General features: G+C 36.6%; 1 protein-coding gene across 11 annotated transcripts in view; it reads right to left on the bottom strand.

Moving 5' to 3' along the window:
• Positions 1-6,168: 6,168 nt before the first annotated feature.
• Positions 6,169-20,044, bottom strand: part of TANGO2 (transport and golgi organization 2 homolog) — a 55,739-nt gene continuing 41,863 nt past the window's right edge. For 2 of the 11 annotated variants that reach the window (XR_011135165.1, XR_011135167.1), the window contains exons 6-11: positions 19,557-19,627; positions 16,873-17,026; positions 14,811-14,915; positions 12,269-12,650; positions 11,315-11,387; positions 6,169-9,164 (exon numbers count right to left, since the gene is read on the bottom strand). Coding sequence is in view for 4 of the 11 variants with exons in the window: in XM_068911543.1 (XP_068767644.1) it covers positions 12,530-12,650; positions 12,814-12,861; positions 14,811-14,915; positions 16,873-17,026; positions 19,557-19,627 (499 nt within the window). In the remaining 7 variants the exon portion in view is untranslated. Of the gene's footprint in view, positions 12,651-12,813; positions 12,862-14,810; positions 14,916-16,872; positions 17,027-19,556; positions 19,628-20,044 lie in introns of all 11 variants that reach the window. The other 9 variants (XR_693007.2, XR_011135166.1, XM_068911543.1 and 6 more) reach the window with 6 other exon arrangements.

The following is a 20,044-nucleotide window of genomic DNA, read 5'->3' as shown; positions in this document are numbered from 1 at the left end:
CACTTTTATTTATTTTAAAATAATTACTTCAGAATGCATATTTAAGAAATACCCGTGGCTTGCAAAACAACCATTTACATTGAGTTTCAAGCTTCAAAGCATAAGTCATTAACCATAGAATGTGTTAACGTTGACATTTGCTGTAAACTATCTGCATCATGTCACCTCATAAATTGCTAACATCGTGACAGAAAACAAAAGGATTGTCCCTTTCAAAGAGTATAAGGACATGCAAGTATCATTACTCATTTACCTCTGCCTGATGTAACTTGTATACAACTGAAACTTGCACTGAAAGTAACTTGTGATATTTTCTGTAATGTACAATAATTTTTTCCATGTACACAAACTGCAACATTTGAGTTAGGATCAGAAACAGATTTTCATGTAGAGATACAAGATATTAAAATGCATGCAGTGCTTTGAAAGTGAAAAAATAATTACAGAAGCAACCAGTATGTTAGTTTTCCATTTTGCATCAGTTTTCAGAGAAACATAATACTATGACTTAATGCCTAACTTAACTAATACTTAATGTAACAGCTGATACTTTGAGACACTGACAATATACAAGGAAACATATTTCTAACCTTTTATAAGCAAAAGGTTTTTAATAATACAGTATAAAACAATGCTTTCAGCAAAACAATGAAGTTAAAATCATGGTTAAGTCTTTAACCCAGAAGACCTGTATGACTTACTATCTCAAACCTGTTTAAAAAAGCTAAAATTGTGTTCGGTGCAAGTATAGTAAAGCTACTTTGAGAGAGGACCACTTTCTACAAACGCTTTTGTAAGCCCAGTACTTCAAAAGTCAAAGAGGGGGGAAATCCACCACATACGGAAAGCATTGAGGTTGGTCATCTGTACAAAACCTACTTACTAATTTCCCACAGCCCACATACTGCTGTTAGGGAAAAATCTCAACAGTTACAGCATATGTACATCTTTGCTAGGTCACTCCTATACACCCAGGCTTCCAGCTTCAATTCTCAACAGGTCAACAGCAACTGAAATAGGTTGACCTCCTGCATCTCTGGGATGACCAAACTGAAATAAATGCATTAGGGAGATTTCAGTCTTGTTCCCACTGGAAAACTGCATTAGAACAGACATGAAGGATCACAAAAACAGGAGCAGTAACTAGGCACAGCTTAGTGAGAGACAAGAGAACTTTTAAAGCCCCCTTGTCCCCCTCCCCCATAGGTCAGACCAACTGATGTGGAGCACACTCCCAACCCTAACTCAGAGACTAAGCTTGTCATGCATTGGCAGCTTTTAGCATGAAATGTTAAAAGTGGACTGGAGTATCGCAAACCTTGCCCTGCTCTATCTGTTCAACAAGAGAAAGAATCCTGAAGAATTAAGTCCAATCTGCCACATCTAACAAGTAATAAATTCACCTGAAAGTTTTTATTCTCTGGACTTCTAAATAAAACTTCTCAGACACGTGCACAAAAACACTATCTTCCATCTAGACTTTTAAAGTGGGCGGTCCAGCTGTACGGAGGAGCTTGTGCAATTAGAATCTACAGCAGTATCGGGAACTATCATTAGCATTAACAAAGATCAGTTCCTAAGAATAAGGAAGTTTCCATATCCAAGATATAGGAAGGTTGGACAGAAACAATTGCTGTCTTACACACACACACTCTACAGAAACTAAGCCCACAAGAAAAACTAATTATAGATTTCCTAATAAAGTTAGCAGACTGCATTCATCAGAATGAAGATTAGGTGGAGCCAGTGTCTTTTTCATATTACTAGTAACAGTGTCAGCAAATGCAGTTCATACTGTGTCCTTCCAAAAGGAAAATATACTGGAAGAGAAATTTTGCTCATCCTGCAATACTTACCTTTTTTGGCAAAACAATTGGTATTTTACCACAATATATTCCACTTCATGAAGTTGTGAAACACACACAAATTAATGACCTATCCTTCCAGACACTTTACTGATCAAGGCATAATATATTTGAGGTATGAAACAGATGTGCATGTATTTAACAATATGTATTTTCAACCTCATGGAAGCTATAATGACCAGATTAACAGAGCTGAGTCACTCTGAGTGCAAATTGTCACACTGCAAAGATCTGGATATGCATAAAAAACCCAAAAAATCTCCCTAATAAGGAGTTACTGGGGCAGACAAATTTTCAAACCAAGTGCTATTTCAGTGGTTTGTCATATACAGTACTCACATTTCAGTCACCACGGACAGTGAGGGAGAGAAGGTGATTCCAGACTAATTGCTATACAGACTTTTCCATCTCCACAAGAACTACCCTTCGAACTTCAGCAGAGAAATCATTCTGCATAAACTGTTTCCCTGGCACCTGGGCATACTGGAGAGGCACATCAAGGCCCAGAGCGGACATGACTGAGATTTCTGTACTTCCAAGGGCCACTCCAGATAAAGCTACATAAATTGGAACTCTTTGAGACACCTCTCAAGCGCAGAAAATTAACTAAAATACAATTTAAAATATAATCCACAAACCAAAATAATTAATGGGAAAATTACTTATGTAGTAGTATAAGGAAGTGCTGCAAATTCTTTAAGTTGTACTATGTTTAACTGTATTAAGGGCACAATTCAAACTACATCAGCATCCAGCAAGATTCTTTCTACTGAATTCGGTGAGATTTTTCTCAGGCTTCAAGTATGAGTGGAAGGAATAATTTATGTGCCACAGAGGCATCTGAAATAACACAGATGACTATCTAATTTGGATCTGGTCTGAATTTTGTGCATATCAAACTAAACGTCCAGCTCCCTAAGGAAACATTATTATACAGACTTTATTCACAAATCCTCAGAAGGTTCATGACATCCTACTTCAGGCATCTAATTTAGTTTGCTCATAAAGGAGAGAAGCAGGTTCTTAAGTGTTCAGAGAGGTAGATAAGCCTTCCCATTGATTATATTAAAAAAAGCTTAGATTTCCCATGTAGATAGTGAAGTTAGATGCTTATAATTAAGGCATGTGGCATCAGTAAGGCTGGGATTTTCTCCAAATTTTGAGATGTAGTACGTCTCATTCACCAGAGAATGATAAATCAATTTTTTAAATGGAGACAGCAGGTGTTAGACAGAAAACTGGGCACTGCCATTACACATTGACTAAGCTAGAAGACAATTTGAGGGGGAAGAAAGGAAGCTTAGATCTGCTCACATTAAATTAGGTCTTCTCCAAAATACTGACTTTTTTTTTTTTTTTAAAATCAAAGTCTGCTCTCATCTAACCTCTGTCAGTCATCGTGTGACAACCAAAGATGTCAAGGGGACCCCATGAGCAAGCTCAGATCAGTTTTCTAACATCAACGGGGTGGTTGATTGCTACAGAAGATAATCAAAGTAGACACCTCCTTTGGCTCTGTGCTACTGGGAATTCCTAGTCTTGCATTTGGCATCCATGTTGATTTAAGGCAAACTAAATTGTATTGCTATGAACCTATGTTGTCTATAGAAGCACATTTAACATCTAATCTTTCCATTGTACAAAATTTAGCTGATTGGTTGCTCTTAACATTTCAGATTGCTATGCAAGTGTTTTTTGTTTTTTAATTATTTTTATAAAACATTACTAAAGTGAGACATGACGACTAAGAGGTCAAATAGAAAGCACTTCCTGCCTCTTACAGCTCACAAGTTGTATACTAATTCAAATGAATATTAATGACCTCTAGGGTTTCTTCCCACATAAATTACTCTATGATTACATTCAAAGCTATTTGCATGTCGTATGTTCTTGTGGTAAATGCAACTGGGTGCAACACACGAGATCTGAATTCCTGCCTGCTATATACTTTGAGTGACCTTGGGCAAGTCACTATAATTATCAACTCAGCTACCACTTTAGTAGAAAGTGTACAAGGTGGATGCAGTGGCAGTGTGAACATGGGGCTTGTGCAATGGCAAGAAAAAAATCATAGAAGGTGAAACTCAAGTGAGGACTTATTTCTTCTCGTAAAAACTCTAAATTACATTGGTGCCTGTACAATGGAGTTGATCTTGATTTAGTTCTTGGGCAATACCCAGATCTCAAAAGCTTCCTCAGTCTTGGAAACGTGATGACCTTCACACTGAAACTGGATTGCACAAGTCACTCCTAAGTAGCATTCTCTAAAATTGGACCTGAGTTGGGGCTGCTGTACAGAGACTGAAGCTGCCCTTGCTCGTTCTTGATTTATAGAACTTATTACTAGGGCTGAAAATTCTGTATTTAAATACACTAAATTTATGTATGGGAATAAGAAAGAAGAATTTAAATGACAACCATGTGGGTTAGAATACAACTCTTAATACTTTGCTTTCTCTATGCTCTTTCATCCAAATAGATCAAAGCATTTTCCTGGAACAGATAGTATTTATCTGCCATGTGTGCAGATAAACTTAAGCATAAAGAAAAACAAAACCCTCTGAGCCAGTCACAAGCCTGCTTTCACTTCATGCATCTCCAGGATATGCTACTGTTCAGTTATTAAACTAACCCAGCAAGTCAAACCTAGCTACTACTTTTCAAGAGCTATAGCAGTCCTCCACTGACAATTACTTTAATTTTTAGGTATTTCAGCTTCTCCCCAACTTCCTCAGCCACTGACCTCTGTCAACTCTCAATTTTTCTTGCAAGTCATTACACACTATGACATTTTAAATTCAAGCCTGCATGGTAATGAGCATTGCTATGCCACAGAATTGCTGTGAACTACAACTAAGAAACCCTGCTGTTCCAATGTCTAAGCTTAGGCTAGCAGTGCTGGCATTCAGACGTGAGTCAGGAGCACAATCTTGGGCTGGCAAAAAATCCATGTGCGGTTGCACTTACATAAGCAAAACTGCACATGTCAGTACCTTCGGTTTTCTTAAGAGAACCACAGTAAGTTACACTGCTTTCAAGCATAGCTGTGCTGATACAGCCGTGTCTATATAACTGCCATTCTAAGATTGCTTTGCCAGTCTAACACACATGTATAGTATACCAAGAAAGTACTTGGGCTAGGCTGGAACAATATATTACTGAAGAAAGTTTGCAACTGCCATAGTGCAAGGATATCTGCACAACACATCTGTCATAAATGCTACACGTACAGGTAGCCAACATGAGCGTATTTGTAGAGCAGAACAGTTGGGGCTGAGTACCTCATGCCCACGCTATATGCATTTCAGGCAATTTTGCTTCAGACAAAACCTGGCCTGGTCCCACAGCCTGAATGTATGTTACCAGCTGGAGCACACTCCTGAAGCACCTCTTTCAGTGTGGTTTCATCCACATACAAGCTATTTCCTGTGTTCTGAGATCACTCTGCAATGTGAGCCAAAGCACAGTAAACAGGGACTATCAGAAAAATCACTCAAGTGCACTATTAGTCCAAACTAAAACACTAATGTAATAGACATGCTGAAGAATTCCTTTTAGGGGACCTAAGCATTCAGTGTCTTTGGGTGGCGTGAGGGAGAACTGTGCCCTAAGTATGCCTACCTCCCTTAAGTATTTGTTGATGCTAGAAAAAAGCCTCTTAAGCTTTCTGAAAATTTTGCTTAGGATTCTAGAAGCAGGTCTGCTCTAAAAAGCATGCACAAGCCATCTAAGGGACAGAAGTCAAATGTTAGGGTACCAAAAGAAATCCTATAATCATTGAGAACAGTTAATGACTCTCTAAATGCCAGCTATTCAAATGAGATATAACAAACATCAGACGGATAAACACATTTGGCTAACACCTTGGCTCTATAGTTATTTCTAATACTCACTTACAGTAAGAGCTAGTGCAGAGAAAAAAGCTAGCTTTCTCATTCACTTTTTTCTTGCTAGAGCACATACTTGAGGCAAAAACCTCAGGTTATTGAAAACTATTTATAACACTGTTCCAAAAGAAGTGTCACTATTGGCTCCACATTCTCCAGTTTATGACTTAATTTATGTTAATTAACATATGAAAAGTGATGTGGTTTCCTCCAAACAGAAGCAATCAATGTGTTTACACAACCTGATAAGTTACTGGCCGAGGTTAGTGCTCTGCCTATAATGGCTAGGCATATCAGATGAGATCAGTGGAAAATATAGGGTGTTTTACAAGTGACAGAGGTGGTTAGTAGGCATCATCCTTTTTCAGAGGCCACTAGAATAACAAGCGTACAAAATAAAGTTTCATAAACTTAGCTCAGATTCAGAACATTTTACTGAGAATATTTAAGCACATACCGACTATCAAGAATAAGCCAAAGTCTCATTAATTAATAGTAAGCTGAATGAGGACAAAGAACGCTTCCAAGTGCTCACTTAAAAGCTAGCTTATACATATGTTTGAATTCTTTCCCAAGTCACTACTACATAATTGCAACTGCATAGACCAAGTACACAGTATTATCATTAGACCCCTAAAACACATTACATTTCATATTTTAGTAGATAAGATGTATCCTACATAAATTACTTCCAGAATAGCTATTTCTATGCTATTCAAAATAATTTAATGAACTTCAGATCCCATGCCCATCTAATTATTTTAACTTCAGTGGAAGTTATCTGTGTGGAGGCTTTGGGGGGAGGTTTATTGAAAGAATACCTCAATGAATGCCAGATCAAAGTCTTTAGGAGAAAAATCAGGGCTTCACTTGCATTTTTATTATGTTTTCACAAAAATCAAGGTTTTGCTGTTGAAACTTTAACATTAAGAAATATTGTGATAGTTCAGGTTGATATTTAGTAAATATGCAAAGAAAAGATAAAACAGTTATCTGAAAATGAAATACATACTGAATAAACAGTGTCATTTTATCAAAGATATACAGATTATTACGATTCTTTTTTTACTCACCTTTTAAACCTAACGCCTGAAACTGAAGTCAGTATAAAAGTTTCTTCAGCTTTGCAGTCCTACTTACAACCACTTAAAACACACACACTCTAGCTATACATTACAGAATTGTTATCTAAAGTGACCCTTCGGCACAGCTGAATGCAAAGTACATTAAAGCAGATATCCCATTTTAAAGATTAATCTGAATTCTTTGCCAGTTTTCTTAGATATAAAAAGTATAATAGTAGTTGCGACAAGCCACACAACACTTCCTGTTTAAAGATCTCAGTAAAGTATCAATATTCCTAATGTTGTCCAGACATCCTAGAGCTATGCTATCCATCTTCGTCTACTGGTAGAATAGCCGCTCCATTTCCACTCAAGCTCTAACAGATCATCTTCAGAACGTCTTTCAATGTAACAGATTTTCTTCATTATATTTGTTCTCTGCTAAATTAAGTACAGCCTTCTCCCATACTTTATTTCTCCAACTACTGATCTGTTTTTAGTTTGTATTTGTTTTACTCTATTTATCTTTCTAGTGCAGAGACACCAAAATTGTATGCGAATCAGTAGATAGCTTGCTTTTTTACTCTCCTTCATATTGCCTATGACCGCCTTAAATAGGTTCCAATTCTTGCCTAGCCTACTTAATATCAAAGTCTGCATTAAACGTTTTTCTCTCTCATGCATAATCTTTAGTGCTACGTTCAGTCCTTATCTCGTATTTTAAAAGACAGTAGATTTGAGTACTTTAATGTGATACTGCTTTTTCAGTTTTAGTTCTTGATGCAGAATGTTCCAGAGATAGTAACTTAATATATTCATATTAAAGTGAGCTATATTCAACATTTTCTTCACTCTGCTCATCTTAACTTAAATTTCACAGCATGAGTCACACTGATGGGTTGTGCAACTCAGTTATTGCTTTTACAGTTGAGTACTATACCTATTCTATTCTCACCAAGTTAAGAGCAATTCCTAAAGCTGAAGACTTCTCTGTGGAAAATGAATCAGAACACAAGTAATGTTCTGTTACACGAATCTGGATGATATGGAACTAATTCCTATTAGTTAGCATTCCATATAAATAAGGATGTTAAGCCATAAATGCACGTTATTCAACTTCTTTAGGCTAAATGTGAAGTGTAAGATGCTTCATTATTGTCTTACTATTGCTTTGTATTTCAAGGATTTTGAAATGACTTATTTCCTTATAACTTGAAAATAATATTCAAAGTTGTTCTAGCATTTTGTGTCAATATTCAGTTTGGTATATGCAATTTTTAATAATAAATATCAGTTAAATCCTGATCATACTAGGAAACCTAAAGGACTACTTCCTTCTCTGCACTAAGTTTTTCTTTAAGTAAAACTACTGAAAACAGTCAGTGAGACAAGACAACTACATCTCCACAAATTTCCAGGTATGCAGAACAATAAGGTAGTCTCAGCTTAGCGTAATAAAAAAGTCTCAGGTCTGCCTAAGATCCCAAATTTGATGAACTTAATGCTATTGAAGGGAAAGAATTCTCGTATAGCATTTTGTCTGCTTTTCACTAAGGAAGCACTGCTTTTGCTCTTCACATTATTTGTTGCATCGCTGCTGTGATTATTTCTGCTTTCCTTTGAACCTGAACACCGCCAAGTACTTTTGACATATATTTATCATTAAACTCATTTTTAAAGGTCCCCAGTTATCATCTTTGCTTGCCACCAGCATTTCCTGATGCGTACCCCTGGTTTCAAGACCAGTGATCCAGATCAAACATTTCTCGCTGCATAGGGAAGAACCGGCAGTGACAACTTTAGAGGTCTATTCATTAATAATCTTCTCTTATTGCGTTTTGGGAGTTCCTGCAGGTTTTAGTTGGGTTGCCAACTTAACAATGAGTCCAGGACAAGTCCAGTGGCTGGTCTTCTCTAAGTAACTGTCAGTTTGAGAAGGATGCTGTGTAAAGCTAAAAAAACGGCTCCATCATTTTACAGGCAAGAATATGCCAGCTTCTCTTCCTTTAATACCTCAATGAGCGCCAAGCAAGCTTTTAAATTTTGAAGGATCCACCCTTGTCTGCAAGGGAGAAGGCAGATTCTTGAGTACCTTGAGGTCACGGCAGGAAAGGGATGCGTGAGACACTGTTTCAGACACTATATGCTTGACAGCTTGTTTTCTACCTAGTCTGGCTCTGCTTGGAATGGATCCAGTCAGAGGCAGTGAGAAGAGGACACTTGCCTGTGGGCAGGGAGGTAGGGGACACCTATTGATCATCAGAAGTAGGATTCAAAGGCTAATTCAAAGGATTGATCACTATGACTCTTGGTCTGGGAATGCTCCAGTCAGTACATTGTTTACTAACCTGAAAAACAAAGCAAAACACCCAAACCCTGGATACCAGCCTTGAAAATAAGTTTTTTTTTTACTCATTTCTTACCATAATTCACATTGGAGAGAATAAGTATAACAAGAAAATACACACACACACAAAAGAAAAATACAGCACTCAAAAAAAAAGGAAATAAATACCAAAAGCTGAAGTCATTGCAAACCTCTCTCATTTCTAGTCCTTCATGACCAGAAAGAACTTTCCTCATATCATTACACAGACACTAAAGTACACATGTGCATAAATGCACAGTTTATTACTGTGACAAAGACTGGTCACTAGAAGGACTTTATTCTGATTCTAGCTTTGAACACACATGTAAACAACAATTATGAAATAATTTAAGCAAAAAATGGAATTGGGTGGTTGCAAATATTTCAGAACTCCTTCCATTACCCTTTTAGCAGAAAAAAATGAGACAAGAGAAAAGCTCTCGCAAATTTAAAATTTTGAAAGCATGTTCTATATAAGCAAATTTATTAAAATATTATACAATAGCATCCTTTATAGTTTTAAAGCTGGTATTTAAAGTTTCCTTCTATTTCTAAAAATACCTTTATAAAAATAAAATACTCTCCTTACTAATGTTAGCCACAAACAACTTTCCAGTGGATTCATTGCAACTGTAATTACCACAGCAAATATCAGTTTATGTACTTTTTTATACTTGATCATTTCTATGAGAAAGCACAACTTGCCGATATCTACACTGCAGCCCTCATTCTGTTCCCACTGAAGCCAACAGCAAAACTCCCATAAGCTTCAAAAGAAGTTAAAGTTCACGTTTTTAAGTGATACTTATGATGCTAGACTGTGACATAATAAGAGAACATTAGAGGTTTTTGTTCTGTAGGGTTGGCCTGTTTGTTTGTGTTGGGGAAAAAGCAAATCCCAGATTTAGAATTTTGTTTTAAGCACCAGAAATTACATTAGAATCAGTTGTTTTCACGTCTAAGCTCTAACTTGCTTCTCTTTTGCCTATATATAAAGATGAGAGATAAATACTCATTATTACAGGACTACTGTAAAAGCTAAGGTTTCAGTGTGAGAGAACATACAAACATTTTACTTGTCGTTTAGGTAATATGCTTAAGGAGTATGCTTTGTTCAAATGCACACCGACAATTTTTTTTATTAAGATACAAAAAAGCTGATATGCAAACTGAGTAAATTAAAGTTTTGTTTTGTTTTTAAATATGCACTTGTCAAATTCCAATTGAAGACAGCAAGAGTTATTTCTTTGCAACTCAAATAGTATTTTTTTTCATTCATACAAAAATATGGTGTAAACAGTCAAAAAAGGAGGACTATCTCCCACAGCTCAGAAAGTGTCCAGGGGACTCCTACTTTTATACCAAGCACATCCCCAACAAGACACAAACGTAATGAAGTTTGTATTAACAGGCTCAGAATCAGTGGTAAGAAGTCATTTATATAGTCCTGAATCAAGAAAGCACAAAGTGCCTGTGACTAGACATGAAAGTAGTCATGGTATCTAGAAGTTATTTCAATATGCAAAGGAAATCATAGGATGAATGGTCCTTCGGTATCTCCTGGCAATTAAAAGCCTGGAAATGGCCTTTTACAGTACTTCCTTACTTCAATGGGAAGTCAAAGGAATTTACCTCTCCTCCAAGTACACAGACACACACAAAGGAGTGAAAATGCTGGAATATACAGGCTTGAACATAGAAAAGAGTGCATTGTATCAGAAATGCTGCTACTTTGCAAACATTACTTCATAACCAGAGAACTGTAGAAAAATACATTCAACAAGTAGGAGAGGAAAAAAACCCATGATCCATTATCAATTTAAGATTTAGCATTCAAAATAAGTCAAAACAGAACAATAGCAGCAAAACAACTTAGGTTAAGATATCTTGCTATTAGCTACAGTCTTTCTATCACCTACCACTGGCACTAAATAACTGGAAAAAGTATGCATTTAAATAACTTTACACTTCACAACTGTTAGAACATAGGAAGTGCATCTTAAAACCCAACTTTTTCAGCAATAACATCACTTTACAACAGACCTATTTTGCTAAAAAAAATATGAGCAGTCACTCCAGCTTTTGACATATTATACCAATAAAGAAGTAAAGCCAAAGTTGCACACTTACGGAAAAGCCTGATATATGTAAACTTCATATTCAGTTTCTCTTTGCAAATAGATATCTAGTCCTTATCTGCCAGCTGGGGAAGAAAAAAGAAAACTAATATTGCTAGTTAGATTACCAGAAAACAAGATGTCACAATACAGACCATTCTATTCCCTTCAAAAATAAACACATCTACTTCCATGATTTTTTAGTTTCTACTGAATAAAACTGAACAGACACTGAACTTCAATTTCATATCTACTCTCAAATCAAGTTTTAGAAAAAAAGATATATTGCTGTGTTATTTATAGGTAAAACAAACAAAGAATCTTTCCCTCCCCCAAGGCAGAACATCGCACCGTGACATAGCTGAAAAGTTTAAACATTACTAAAGCATTTAATGCTGCAAAGATAACATACATTCATTTACCGCACACAGGCATCAGCTTTACAATCCTAAAGTTGTATGTTGGAGAAAACAAAATTTTGTAAAATCTGCAGATATATTTGCTGCTTTTATTGTTCTATCTCCCCTTCTCTGCACTGGGACAAGTTTAAGAGTCTCTTTAGAACAACTTTAAAGAAAGAAGCAATGACTTCTGCCTTGGGGAAAAACAGCCTTGCCTTGGAGGCAGAGCAATAGAATAGACAGCTTCATGATCCTTTCTGACCCTATTTTCCACAACTTCTAGACACTGGCTCAAGTCATCATATTATATGGTTGTTTCAGTACACAAAGTAATTAGAAATGGCTATATAGAACTGTCGAGCTGATTTCCCTTATCCTCTACACGCAAAAGAAAAATCAGTAATTTGTAGATAGAAATACATTCTGAAACACAGCTTAACACAGATTCTCCAAGAAGCTACATACATCTTCAGCTCCAGCTGAAGTCAAAAGAAATTAATGGTATGCAAGAATGTCACTGAATCACACCCAAAAGTATTGATACTGCTAATTTCATTGGTACTTACGAGTTCGAGCTAGGAAGCTAAACCAAAAAGTCACACATTCAGAAGTATTTTTTACGTAAGTCATTATGTAGTGTAAAAATAGTTTCCTTTCTTGGTTTTATGCAAAGTATTTGGGAACCTGATAGGGTATGCTACTGGTGTAAATAAACTTTTGCTTTCCTTGCTATTTCTTGCTTCTGGAGCCTGGCACAAAACATGGACTGGAGTATAATAGCTTGTTCTCTCATTGCTTTTATTACATCCCATTCAAGTGGAAAGTTGTTAAATCTGTAGTTTGAATTCATAGGTGCTTGTTTTCCACTGGTTGACATCTGCATTGATCATGTTGCGCTCTGTGAAAGTAACCTCTCCTTCTGAATCAATGAGAATGACTGTGTTAGTCCTGAAACAATACAAAGGTAGAAGGTTAAACCTTGTGTCTGTTACGCAGATTCAGAGTCCAACACCACTCTGACATTAATTCATTTTTCTCTTGACCACATCACTGCACTAAGCAGAAATCACCAGGCAAGTTCAAGTGGGTATTTTCAGTCTCTTGCTCTCACCCCGCTGCTCTGATTCCTTGCTGCACTTCAAGAAACCCAAACATGAAGCTGCACATTTACAAAGAATATGATAAAAGAGTTAATTTCTTTTTTTAGTGCCAAATGCATTTCAAGTCAGATGTAGTATAAAAATAAGTTTTACCTGATGGCATGCACATAAGCTCATGGTTATTTATGTTAGTATTAATCTCTTCATTTTTCCTTTCAGATCAAGTGTCCATTAAGATTTTAACATCATTAGTTGCTATCACAGAACACCAAGAAGGTCACACAAACTTTTGTCTTTCTTTAGGAATATGTATTTCTAAATAGGAAATTACTTCAATGAAAAGCAGATCCTGTTCATACATCTATACCACTTTGCCAACTGCTCTTCTACATGTAAGCTGACATTTTTCTATGGACAATTCAGTATCCTGCCAGAAACAGATGACTAGCAGAAAGTACAAGTTTTCTACCATCCTGACTTGGAGGCCTCCAAGTCATTCCACAGTTCTTCAAACATAAGAAAGGACTCAACTTTCTAAGAATACTGTGAGGTCTAATTAACAACCTCTATTCACTAAACTATGTAGCTAACAAAGTTAGCCTAGAAGTGTTAGCATATAATAACAGCAGGAAAGATTTGAAATATAATGTTAATGCACCAGTAAGAGATCAGTATTTCTAAGTTATTCCCAGGAATAATGCTATTTCCTTTGAGATAAGTAGACTGCAACCTGTGAAGCAAGCTGAGGGAAATGTTTATTTACCATTTTAAGGCCTCAGTATACCAAAATTAATATATTTTTTGCATACATTTTATGAAGATGCTCAGTTTTTGTGGTGATTTCCGTCAGAACGCCAACTTAAAAATACTTACTGAAATGAGCGCTGTTTATCAACTTTCATCTACACAATGGGAATGCTATGGCTGACTAGCACAGTCACTGTCTGACAAAATCATCGGCAGTCCTTTCAAGCATGAATTCCCTATCGGCAGCAATTGGTTGACCTGCAATTCTGTCCTGCTAAGGATTAAATGCAAGATGTATCGCATTATTCTAATCTTCTTACAGTTGTGACAGTTTGGGCAGAAAGTGAGAATATCTCAAAACAGCAGCCCCAGTTAGGAGAAAAATGGAAATACATGTTCTTTTGAACAAGAGTAATAGGCTTTTAATATATGAAAATAGATCCTAGACATTAAAATGATGTGCCTAAAGAAGCTAGCTATGCAGATGACACTATTTTGTCTCTTAGAAAAGAAATCTGATCCACAATTGCTCAGATACAAAAGGTAACTAGGACAATCTGGTTTTTGTTTTGGCTTTTTTGGTTAAAAGTACAATTTTGATGCTGTCCATGTTTTGGTGAGATCAAAGTTAGAGGTGGTCAGATCTGCTCCTATACTGGGGAATCAGAATCTCAGTCTGATAATATGCAGGTGATAGTTGGAAGACCCTGGCATTCCTTCAAAGAGGACAATCCACAGATGACAAAAGCAGCTGACAAGCTCCCTGTGGAAATATTAACCACTCCTGTAGTTTGGATACAGCATGCTAACACTCACAGCTTAAAGTAACCCAGTGTTTAGAAGATATAGGAGAAAAGTGAAAGAAATAAGAAGAAAGGGAGGACAACATAGCTGAGATGGTTTCTTTCACAGAAATGGACATGAGTAAACAAGAACACTAACTTCAAAAAGATTAGCTAGAAAAAATGGAACAGTAAAAATCCTCCGTATTTTAGAATTGTATTATCTTGTCCCAAATAAACTGGAGCTGCCATGCCATACTCCCCCAAAATGAATCACAATGAAATTAGCGCTCAGTGTTTTAAGCACAATCTAAGACACCACAAATATCATATAAGGGAACACTTTACTAAACTATGCTTCATTAATATCTGAATAAATTTAAAGCAGTCACTAGAGCGCTAAGATTTATGGCACCATAATTTTGATGCGAGATATGCTTTGATCCAGTACACATCCATTTATGAGTACGAAGTTTTACCTTGTTCCATAGCCAGGGCATCGAACACACACAGCTGCATATTTGTTTAATATAGGACGTATGTAATCCCTCCCTTGGTCTTCAATGGCAGGGTCTGGCAATTGACTGAAAAAAATATATATATATACACACACACACATAATTTTTTACATTAACACATTCTCCCCCTCTTGCACTAAGCTGTATGTTGACTGAACGGTAAGTAACAATGGTAAGAAGAAAAAGCAGAAAAGTGTAAGTTTTATTTGAGACTCAAGTATAAAGAGGACCAAAGATAAAACAGCTTGTCAGCTCTTTTCCACAAAAAAATCTTTCAGGGTCTTGAACTTTCATCTCACTTTAAGAAATATTTTTCATATTTTGGCAGGTTTTTCACCTTCATTGTTATTTCTTCCTTTCTGTATTCTACTTTTCCCTGAAGTCCTGAATAAAAATTTCATGATCAAGTAATTTGAAGAACATTATATAAGCAAGCATTTTTCCAGGGTTTTTTCTTTTTTGTGTTGAATAAAGTCCTCTTCCTCCTGGCTAGCTTATCTAGAATACCTGGAAAATACTTAGGATTACTTAGGATAGTCCTTAACACTTCTTGACAGATATTCCTATCAAAGCTTGGAAGGTATTTAGAAACACAACCTAACATACACTGAAGTGTATCAAGCTTCATTTGCAGTAATTACATAGGTATCAGCGCCCCATAGAAGTGCTAAGGTCACAGGGGTTACTGTAGCAATCTTACATCCCTGACTTTCCATTCAGATCACCAGAGGATGTTCTCAAATGCTAGCCATAACTAGAGCTTCCTACTTCAAAACTTAAAGATTCTAATCTTACAGTTCAATTTAGCTAACTAGCACTACAGCAGGTTCTTGTCCTTCGTTTTAACCCTCTTCCACGACCAAGACATGACCGTGTCTGTCTCCTAGAACGGATCCAACTGTATCCATCCACAGTAAAGGGTACAGCATAACAATTTTTTTGAAAAGCACTTGTACTTTTGAGCTGGTACTATTTCAAAAAAGCAATTAAAATGGCTTAACAGACTTGTCAATCATTACTCAATGCTCAGATTTTCTAAATTCCTATGTAAACATTTATTTCGTGGCGTTTGTCAGAGCTTCAAACACAAGAGTGTCGGCATTAAACCAACTAAAAAAAAAAGAATCTACGTACGAGAAACAGCTTTGCTGCTCCTCTGACGGTAGGTGCAATTACGAAGGTCCTACTGCTTGCACACAGCATCACATCTACCCAACTCTTCTGTCTGACAGGCCAAAATCAGGCTAAATATTAAAATTAGCAGGCAGTGAACTTAAAGCACATTGCTTCCTTTACGCAGCACCTCCTTTACCCAGCTCCATGCCTGGACATTTATATGGTATCAATTGCCTTTACTTCTAACCATCTAATTTATGCGCTTAGGTTCACTGGGTTTCCAATAATGAGTGCAGAAACCTCACTTGGATGCTCAAGCTGATCCTTTTGGAACTTCCTTGACCACAGAGGCCTAAAGTTAAACTGCAAACACACTGTTATCTCCTTTCCCCACTTAGTCCAAAATAATTACACTTTTGAGAAAGGAAGCTGGTTCTCCTTCGAAAATAGTTTATTTCCTCACTCTCAGTGTCTACCCAGCACAGCAGCATAGCTAGCAGCGACTAACACAAACCTGCTCCTGTAAATAAGCATTTACTCTGTGTAGTAACAAATAACCTTTACCTGCAGTCAGGCTCCACAAACCTTGTGGCAAGCAAGTTGCCCATCCTTTGCCTTGCACTCATTACTCTTACCATGAGAAGGGCAATCTTCAAGAAAAAAGGGCACAGAAATCAGTATACAGTTTGAGTACCTAGTCTGCAGTGGTGTTTACTCTGTCTGCTGTTTAAAAATCAACATTGTTCAAATGCAGTCTCTGTGGAGATAAAGTACTACCTTTGCCCTTCATTACCCAGACTTAGTTGATTAGTGTAAGGCAAAACAATTTTTTTTTTTTTTTTAAATATAATTAAAAATAGTTTAAGTAAAAATTTTGAATCGGTCCCATTGCATATCATGTTCTTACGGTTCTTGATTATTCATCACTGTAAGGAGCTCCTGCACCAAGTCTTCTTTGGTAAGGTCTTGACTTCTCTTGATCACTTCTGTGAAAAGCTGCTTCCCATATTGAACTTTCTTCCATGGTGTATCCAACAAAGAATTACTCAATCCATACGTTCCTATGCATTTAAAAAAAGGCTGATCTCTGGGGCAGGTTAAAAGACAAACATACTACTTAATTAAGCATTTCTCTGGAGCAAAGAAAGTTTACATACATGCTATGCAAAAAATTAAATAATTTCACAATTATTCACCCTACACAGTTTGAGGGGAAAAAATAAATGCCATCTACAAGTTCATTACAGACCTCTTAAGATAATTTGCTTACTATCCCATTGCCAAACTTCATTTTGCTCCAAATTTAAGAGGTTATTAAACTATGTATCAAAAAGTAGTAAGTGATGAAATAAGTACAAGCCTCACCTGCTTCAGTTAATTAGAGCCTCCTATGCAGGAGTATAACTTAATGAAATAACCTTACCATTTCTCAACTGTATTGGGCCATTACTTCCAACAGATTTATGAGGGGAAAAATAAAACAAAAACTACCCCCCACCTTGGGGCATTGCTGCTCTAAGGTTATAAAATTAGCTGGATCTTAGTTTTTCACTACTGGTATTCACACAATATACGCTAGGGTGTGCAATCCGGTGAAGTAAAGATGGCATTTTTTATTCCAGAACACATCACTAACAGAAACATTACGGCATTACATAACCTAAGCAGAAAATAACTCTTATAATCATGATAACATTGGTTTTATTTCTGTAAAGTAACTCTGATCCTTCAAGCTCTTTATGTCCTAAAATAATAGCAGTCTGTAATAAGGCGATTATATGGCAAGTTTTAGATTTAAAAGCAATAGTGAAGTGTTTACAGACCGGCCCCCACCATGGACCACTTCTAGCTGCACGCCTCCTGAATAATTTTCAGGAGAAAAAAAAATTTAGTTGGAAAGGATGCTCTGGTGATTCACAGTTTTCAGGTACAGATTTCACAAGTTTTAATGTAATCCAAATTATTCCCCAGCTAATCTTTTTATCGGTAGGTATGCTATAAAGCACATGGCCCATTCGTAGACAAGAGACCAGAGCATGCCTGCATCTCACGTTAATGCTTCGCTTAAACATTCCTCTGTGCTAATATTCAGTAGTTTTACAGTTTTATTCTAATCCATATTTGCAGCAATTACTTTTAACCTCCATTTTGGTACATTATGAAAAAATACAGAATGTAAGTTTTTGCAGCCCAATCTTTTCCAATTTATTTATATTAATGACAATTTTTGTCTCATATTATTCTTGAGAAACACTGCAAAGCAACATTTAACGACAGCAACAGCAAGTTTTTTCTTCAGCAGTGCCCTGCATATCCTGGCCACAATGCAAGAGAATAACCACAAAGATTACCAAAACCTGGCTCTCCCTTAGGCAGTCATAGACACAGAAAAGGAATTTTGTTGAAGCACAGAGATCAAAAATACCTTTTGCTAGAGTCCGCAGGTATCTAATGTTTGTGATGCAGTTTCTTATTACCACATTAAAGTAGTACTGCTTTTCTGCCTGCACAACACATGAGGACTTCATGCTCCAAGGTTGAACGTTTTAGGTTTTTTCCCAAAACACTACCACACCACTTCTATATGGGGTTTTAAAAATTGCTTTTAAAATGTAGTGCTCTTCTGGACAGCAGCTTGATAGCTCTGGCCAGAAGCAACGAAGGGAGGCATTGTACAATTTTTTTTTTTCCAAATCCTGATCCTTAATGTCTCTGTTAATCTACATCTCTGCTCCTTAAGGAAAGGATGCCAAACTGAACTACAGAACCACTGTCCAATCCCATATAGCACGAAAGGAAAAAAATAAACAAGTGGCCAAACTTCTTTTTAAATGTCTGGATCAAAACCTGTTGTGTTTGCTGCTGTGCAAAATCTAACAGCTGTTTCCAAGGATTTATGCTATAATTGCTACCATAACTATTTGCCTACTGGCAGTAACATTTTGACAGTTAACCTAAGCAAGCAAAATAAGCCATCATCAACACATCCTTCGTAGCAACTGTTGTCAAGCAACTACACAGTGCAGTGTTTTGCTCATCGTTGTCCATTTAAAGTGGCTTTTCAGTGACAAATTCTGGAGTACTGCTTTATGTAGTCGGTTAGCAAAGAAGTAGATTTTAAATACTTTAAATCAATCCACCTGATAAGACAGAGGAAACAGGGCTTTTTCCTCCTTTTAAAACCAACTCTGTCTCTATGGAAGCATGGTCTCATCATGCCTTTAACATTGCAGGGAAAGGAGAGTTAGGGTCAGGTCCATGAACCTTTGAAAATAATATTCTTCAAGACAGACTTCTGTCCTTCAGTCACATTTACTTAGGTAACACCCCACTAATTGCAACATGGGTACACCAATATGGAGCTCGTTCGTAGAAACTTTTTATGAACTAGTAATTCTTTAGTAAAATCAGTAAGTACTTAAACAAATTTAAGGATATTTTACTTACATTTTAAGAATGCAATAGAAAAAAATTAATGAAGACAATGCATGTTTAAACAGCTAAATTACTAAAGAAATAGAGCTACATTCCAACTCCTTTAAAGTAACAAAACTGTAAAGCAATATTCAGACTCTTCTGAAGAAATCCTACCAGGATTTAGGAAAACAGGTTCTGGTTCTCCTTTGTTTCCATAGTAGCAAATTACATCTCCTTTGGTGGTACTGAAAAATATAAATAAGACCTCCTTGAAAAACATCAGCTTCTATATTTGATTACGCTCTAATTTCATGCAATCTTCAAACACATCAAGATGTTTCCCCTACTGTTGCTACTATGATTCTACAGTCCAGAGATTAATTGATGAGTTGTATTGCTCTCCTCCTCTCAAAATGGCACTATTATTTTAAAATATGTCACTAATAAAATCCAATAAAAATCCAGAACTACTGCATGGAAAGCAGCCCAGCTCAGGGAAAAATCTGTATGCTTTAAATCAGTAGAGATTTATACTTTGGAAGAAGTTCTCCCCGCCCCCGTTCCCCCCCCTAGATGTAAGAGAATAATCCATTACAGCAAGTAACATTTTCCATTACCTCTTTTGCATCTCTCCTCTACCACACTCTAAGGCTGGCCACTGT

This window comes from Struthio camelus, chromosome 17 (assembly GCF_040807025.1).
Source record: "Struthio camelus isolate bStrCam1 chromosome 17, bStrCam1.hap1, whole genome shotgun sequence".
In the NCBI taxonomy this organism is placed as follows: Eukaryota; Metazoa; Chordata; class Aves; order Struthioniformes; family Struthionidae; genus Struthio; species Struthio camelus.
The sequence above is the reverse complement of the archived record's forward strand: the minus strand, read 5'-3'. Positions and strand labels throughout refer to the sequence as shown.